The sequence below is a fragment of the Phyllobates terribilis genome, unplaced genomic scaffold (assembly GCF_046119375.1).
Source record: "Phyllobates terribilis strain yellow unplaced genomic scaffold, ASM4611937v1 Scaffold_4__5_contigs__length_816908805, whole genome shotgun sequence".
NCBI classification, from domain to species: domain Eukaryota; kingdom Metazoa; phylum Chordata; class Amphibia; order Anura; family Dendrobatidae; genus Phyllobates; species Phyllobates terribilis.
In genome coordinates, this window is record NW_027362764.1 from 748,218,191 (window position 1) to 748,225,141 (window position 6,951).

Below are 6,951 nucleotides of genomic sequence, written 5' to 3' on the forward strand. Positions count from 1 at the left end.
CCAGAAGATGAATGTAATGGAATGGCCTGCTGGAGACCAGACCTGAAACCAATCGAAAATCTGTGGGTGACCTGAAGAGGGCGCTGTACACAGAAGATGCCCCCGCAATCTGACAGATGTGGAGCTACTGCAAGGAAGAGTGACACAAATTCTAGATGTGCCATGTGATAAATTCCGACCCAAAAATAATGAATGCTGTCATAAACTCGTGTGCTTCAACAAAGTATTAGTTTAAGGATGTGCAGACTTATGCAACCACATTATTTTAGCTATTTACTCCAATTTTTCCAGTTTATTTTTCAATTGAATCGTACAGATTATGTGCGACATTAAAGGTGGAAAGTTCTGAAATTATTCTTCTAGGTATCATTGGTTTTAGATTAAATTGGGAGCGCCACACCTGCTCACAGGTTGTATGTGGTACTGCAGCTGAAGTACCATCCACAACCTGCAACAGCTGGACAACTACACGTTGCAGACCACTGCCCTATAGTATGGTACATGTCCTTACCCAGGTTGTTGCGGTATCTCAGCTGGTTCCGGATGCTGTACAGTACCACTTGCTTCTCATATTCCTTCTGTGAGTTTCCCAGACTCTAAAGAGAAGATTTACAGGAATTACAGCGGCGGCGGCAGATCACAGGACGAGATTTATATCAAGAAAAACAAAAGGGAGGGGATGAGATACAGTCACAACACTGAGCGACACAGGAAATGCTGGGACATGTAGTGCTTCTCTGGCAAAGTGGACATTTCTGTGTGCACTGAACTGCCCGCGGGCGTCTGTCACCATTTACCACCTCATACGTCATCTCCAGTGTAACCCTGTGCAGCTACAAAGAACAACAACTGATTGGCAGAAGGGCAAAGCGCAGGATGGCACAGCAGCTAAGCCTGGCGCAGGGAAAAGGCGGCAGCACGGGGGCTCCGAACGGCAGGAGGGCGCAGCAGCATGGGGGCGTAAAGTGGTAGGAGAGTATGGCGCAGAAGGGCACGGCACAGGAAGGTATGGCGCAAGGAGATATGATGCAGGGGGTACGGCGCAGGAGGGCACAGGGCAAGAAGGTATGGCGCAAGGAGATATGATGCAGGGGGTACGGCGCAGGAGGGCATGGCGCAGGAAGATACGATACGGGGGTATGGTGCAGGAAGATACGATACAGGGTGTACGGCGCAGAAGGGCATGGCGCAGGAGGGCACGGAGCAGGAAGATACGATGCAGGGGGCATGGCGCAGGAAGATATTGGGCACGGCGCAGTTGGATGTGGCGCAGGAGGGCACTGCGCAGTTGGATGTGGCGCAGGAGGGCACTGCGCAGTTGGATGTGGCGCAGGAGGGCACTGCGCAGTTGGATGTGGCGCAGGAGGGCACTGCGCAGTTGGATGTGGCGCAGGAGGGCACTGCGCAGTTGGATGTGGCGCAGGAGGGCACGGCGCAGTTGGATGTGGCGCAGGAGGGCACGGCGCAGTTGGATGTGGCGCAGGAGGGCACGGCGCAGTTGGATGTGGCGCAGGAGGGCACGGCGCAGTTGGATGTGGCGCAGGAGGGCACGGCGCAGCTGGATGTGGCGCAGGAGGGCACGGCGCAGCTGGATGTGGCGCAGGAGGGCGCAGTTGGATGTGGCGCAGGAGGGCGCAGTTGGATGTGGCGCAGGAGGGCGCAGTTGGATGTGGCGCAGGAGGGCGCAGTTGGATGTGGCGCAGGAGGGCGCAGTTGGACGTGGCGCAGGAGGGCGCAGTTGGACGTGGCGCAGGAGGGCGCAGTTGGACGTGGCGCAGAAGGGCGCAGTTGGACGTGGCGCAGGAGGGCGCAGCTGGACGTGGCGCAGGAGGGCACGGCGCAGCTGGACGTGGCGCAGGAGGGCACGGCGCAGCTGGACGTGGCGCAGGAGGGCACGGCGCAGCTGGACGTGGCGCAGGAGGGCGCAGCTGGACGTGGCGCAGGAGGGCGCAGCTGGACGTGGCGCAGGAGGGCGCAGCTGGACGTGGCGCAGGAGGGCGCAGCTGGACGTGGCGCAGGAGGGCGCAGTTGGACGTGGCGCAGGAGGGCGCAGTTGGACGTGGCGCAGGAGGGCGCAGTTGGACGTGGCGCAGGAGGGCGCAGTTGGACGTGGCGCAGGAGGGCGCAGTTGGACGTGGCGCAGGAGGGCGCAGTTGGACGTGGCGCAGGAGGGCGCAGTTGGACGTGGCGCAGGAGGGCGCAGTTGGACGTGGCGCAGGAGGGCGCAGTTGGATGTGGCGCAGGAGGGCGCAGTTGGATGTGGCGCAGGAGGGCGCAGTTGGATGTGGCGCAGGAGGGCGCAGTTGGATGTGGCGCAGGAGGGCGCAGTTGGATGTGGCGCAGGAGGGCGCAGTTGGATGTGGCGCAGGAGGGCGCAGTTGGATGTGGCGCAGGAGGGCGCAGTTGGATGTGGCGCAGGAGGGCGCAGTTGGATGTGGCGCAGGAGGGCGCAGTTGGATGTGGCGCAGGAGGGCGCAGTTGGATGTGGCGCAGGAGGGCGCAGTTGGATGTGGCGCAGGAGGGCGCAGTTGGATGTGGCGCAGGAGGGCGCAGTTGGATGTGGCGCAGGAGGGCGCAGTTGGATGTGGCGCAGGAGGGCGCAGTTGGATGTGGCGCAGGAGGGCGCAGTTGGATGTGGCGCAGGAGGGCGCAGTTGGATGTGGCGCAGGAGGGCGCAGTTGGATGTGGCGCAGGAGGGCGCAGTTGGATGTGGCGCAGGAGGGCGCAGTTGGATGTGGCGCAGGAGGGCGCAGTTGGATGTGGCGCAGGAGGGCGCAGTTGGATTGGGCGCAGGAGGGCGCAGTTGGATTGGGCGCAGGAGGGCGCAGTTGGATTGGGCGCAGGAGGGCGCAGTTGGATGTGGCGCAGGAGGGCACTGCGCAGTTGGATGTGGCGCAGGAGGGCACGGCGCAGCTGGATGTGGCGCAGGAGGGCACGGCGCAGCTGGATGTGGCGCAGGAGGGCACGGCGCAGCTGGATGTGGCGCAGGAGGGCACGGCGCAGCTGGATGTGGCGCAGGAGGGCACGGCGCAGTTGGATGTGGCGCAGGAGGGCAGGTGACAGCGGGATCATGTGACACACTGGCAGCTCTGGCATCTGGTGACCCGGCCATTACCTGCTTGACGTTGGCCGGTAGTTTGGCCCATGGGTAGTTCTGTCGGATGTGGAATTCCACGTCAATGTTCATGGTGCCGCTGCAGCTCGGAGCGGAGCCCGCACATCGCCCGTCACCGCCTCATGCCTCCGGCTGTCCGCACTGTGCGCTGTCTGCTCCTCTCTGCCTCCTGGAACTTCTCGGTAGCAAGTTACTTCCTCATTGGACAGCTGCCAGATTGACGAACGTGACGTCACATCCTATAGGGGCGGAGACTCCAGCATTTACGTCACGTACATTTCTTTACAGTAGAGGTAAAACAGTCTCCGTGTCAGCGTCTGCAGCCGCGGGCGCCGCCATCTTTCCATAGATGTTATTATAGTCATTCTGTTTGCTCTCATTATCGTTTTCACCAAGATGAATGTCACGTCTCTGTAGTTGATGTTAGAGGTTATTATCAATCCGGCCCTCGGCAGGAGGACATTCCTCTGTAGACCATGTTATCATATACCTTGCAGAAATGAGCATTAGACGTTTATGAGGAATGATGGCAGGAGGGGATCATGTGATTGCGGTTCCTATAGCGCCCCCGTGTGGACACATACAAAGATGAAATTATTCAGCCTGTAGTTCCTTCCCCAGTCTGTAGAGGGCGACGTTGCTCTTATTTTGCCGTTTCCTCCATAGAACATGTTTTTCTTGTTTTCATAGTTCTGAGATAATAAAGTCTTCTATCTGGAGTCATTTCAGATCCAAGTGGAATTCAGCCGCCTCAGTGGGATGAGTGGGCGTTTGAAGGTGGCCAACCGCCATTCAATGTGCAGAACCATATACTTATATCGGGTGGCCTAAAATGGCGGAACCTTTCTTGAACCTTCATGCACCACTTATCTTTGGGATCATGGGGGGATTATACGCTCCCAAAGTTGCGGAGGACCAGACGCAGCCCCATTTCTACATCGCTTCCTTGTTCGTGTGTTCACCAAAAACAAAGGAATATCCTGAGCCCAATAATGACATATCTCCCCCATTGCTTTTTGTCCTCCGTCCATTCAGACCTCTTACTTTCTTCAGCATGACTTCCGTTCTTCTGTAGACAGCACAAAGTAAGAGAACGAGCGGCACGAGAGACCCTGCTTTCTTCCTCTGCCAACATGCTATTTGCTTAGTTTTATTTTCCAAGGAACATTTTCACGGTCAATAAGTCTCAGCTTGGCGGCCTCCTTAAAGGGGATTTCCAGCTGTAGTTTGATTTAAAAAAAAAAACCACACTGTACTTTACTCACCCTCCCCGGATCCGGTGCTGAGTCTGCTTCCGGTGTCTGTTATTGTCTAAAGTGCTGATGTCATGTAGACAGCGCTGCTGCCAATCACTGAGCTCAATAGCTCTGCCCGAATTGACCGCACATGCTGCCTCCAAGCAGGACTTGGGGTGTTTCCAGTAGCTACCAAAAGGAGGAGGCTCTAAAGGCAGACACAGACATTCTGCTGCAAGTTCTCCTGCCGTTATAGTTCTCCATAGAACTTTCTGAGCACCAACTGTCATCTCCTATCTCAGTAATGGGGGAATCTGTGTTCACTGAAGAAAGATCAGTCCAGGAGGAGGAAGAATAGATTTTTCTGATAAAGACGTATTACAAATGTTCACATGTACTATTGATTTATATAAAAAAAATGCTCTTTATTGGGGTTTAACTAGAATCCATTTTTCTTTTTTATCAAACTCTGTGCAATCTAAAAACTCCTCACTGGTTCATTTCTTACTCTTACTCTTCCATTGTTGTGTCTCTGCTCAGTGTGAATTTGGTGGTCCTTCAGTGCTGCCCCCAATGTGATCATTGGAAACTACATTTCCCACAAGCACCTGCTTCTTTTCCAAGTTCCCTTCGCTCCCTCTTGCAATGCTGACATTAGCCTAAATGGGATGATTGCGTGTGCATCAGCTTCCATTGGCCTTCCTATGAGGTGATCATGGGGCGCCCTTGGTCATCGCTTCCACCTTAGTCTTCCCATGAAGCCCAGCCTGTGGCTGAGCTTCATTGGAGAAAGTCATTTTGTCCCCAAAAGGGACTAAAAAATTATATTTTTAAATATTACAAAATATATACAAATTCAAATCACGCTCCTTTTCTCCTTTTAGGGTAAAGAAAGAAAAACTTTAAAAAAATAAGTGTAATAAAAAAAAAATCAAAACGTCAGAAATTCCAATTTTTGGTCACTTCACTCCCCTAAAAAATGCAATAAAAAGCTATCAAAACGTGAATGTATTACTAAAAACTACAGCTTGCCATGCAAAAAAAAAACAAGCTCCATCGATGGAAAAATAAAAAAGATACAGGTCTCAAAAAATGCTGACACAAACCAAATTTTTCTTTTTTTTTACAATTTTTTTTTTTACCACTTACATAAAAACAAAAATCTATTTAAATTCGGTTTCATCGTAATAATACCGACCTGGAGAATTAGGTTACCGCATCATAACGAACGCCATAAAGGCAAAACCTAACAAAACAAATGGCAGATCTGGCAACAGCAATCAGAGAAAGTTGGAGCCAGATTGATGAAGAGTACTGTTTGTCACTCATTAAGTCCATGCCTCAGAGACTGCAAGCTGTTATTAAAGCCAGAGGTGGTGCAACAAAATACTAGTGATGTACTGAAGTGTTATTTTGTGTGTTTGTTTTTCATGATCCCATAATTTTTTCCTCAGAATTGAGTGATTCCATAATTTTTTCCCTCTGCTTGGTCTGAAAAAAATTACCTTTACTGAGTACCACATTTTTTATCTTGATTTCTTTTAGTGTTTCTTAAAGCCCTAAAGTTGCCATTTGAAATGACTTTAGTTTTGTGCCATGTCTGTGATCTGCTTTTTTTCAAAAACATTAAACAACTGAATGAACATCCTCCGAGCCCGGTGATTCCATAATTTTTGCCAGGGGTGTAGTTGCCACAGGACATCTTCAGAGTCTTGTGGAATCCATCCATTGGCCATAAGGGGGAGCCACACACAATAGCTAGGTGGCTTTAAAGTTAGGGCATTATTTGGGTATAATTGCATCTTTTTTTACCTTCTACACCTGTGTGTATGCAATTAGCTCCCCCTATTGGCAGCTGAAGGCAGAACAGAAAAACTGTATTATTTAGCTCTATGACTGTGTTACTCTATAGAGCAGCAGCAACATTGATAAAGGATGGAGGGAATTTTTGGATACTAGGAGCCATGGTGACAGCTCTGTAAGTGCTCTGGTGTAATGCAGGTTTTATGATGACTTCTGGATATGTGATTCATACCTGTTCCGGCTCCAGGGCCGGGCTTTGCTTCCCCTATGGGTCACTTTGTGTTAACCCCCATAAAAGAAGGTTACTGTGCTAACCGTTTGACTCTGTTCTTGCCGGGTCTCTACTTACCTTCCCATTTCGGATATGTAGATCCTTACTCATAGCAACTTGAAAAAGTATTCACACCCTGTGAACTTTTCCACACATTTTTCACGTTACACCCACAAACTTAAATGTATTTTATTTGAATTTTATATGATACCAACACAAAGAAGCAAGCATTTGTGAAGTATAAGAGAAATGATAAATGATTTTCTAAATATTTTTGCAACTTGTATTTGTATTCAGCCCCCCAGAGTCAATACTTTGTAGGACCATCTTTCGCTGCAATTACTGCTGCAGTCTTTTGGGGTCTGTCTGTTAGAACCCTCCTGTTAGTTTTTTCTATCTTGTGTTTTGCGGTCATGTGACCATCTGCCTATATATTCCAGCTCCGCCCTTCTGGCTTTGCTGGACTTCAGTGTTGTTTGACTGTCTTGCTAGCCTGGTGCTTCGGTGCCTATCTCTGTCAGTTCGCT

The 6,951-nt window shown here is 51.2% G+C and overlaps 1 protein-coding gene across 2 annotated transcripts in view; it reads right to left on the reverse strand.

Moving 5' to 3' along the window:
• FAM91A1 (family with sequence similarity 91 member A1) overlaps nt 1-3,356 on the reverse strand; it is a 49,982-nt gene extending 46,626 nt beyond the window's left edge. For both annotated transcript variants that reach the window (XM_073679844.1, XM_073679843.1), the window contains exons 1-2: nt 3,116-3,356; nt 512-596 (exon numbers count right to left, since the gene is read on the reverse strand). In XM_073679844.1, coding sequence (XP_073535945.1) covers nt 512-596; nt 3,116-3,187 — 157 coding nt within the window. In that variant the 5' untranslated portion in view covers nt 3,188-3,356. The remainder of the gene's footprint in view (nt 1-511; nt 597-3,115) is intronic.
• Nucleotides 3,357-6,951: the final 3,595 nt, after the last annotated feature.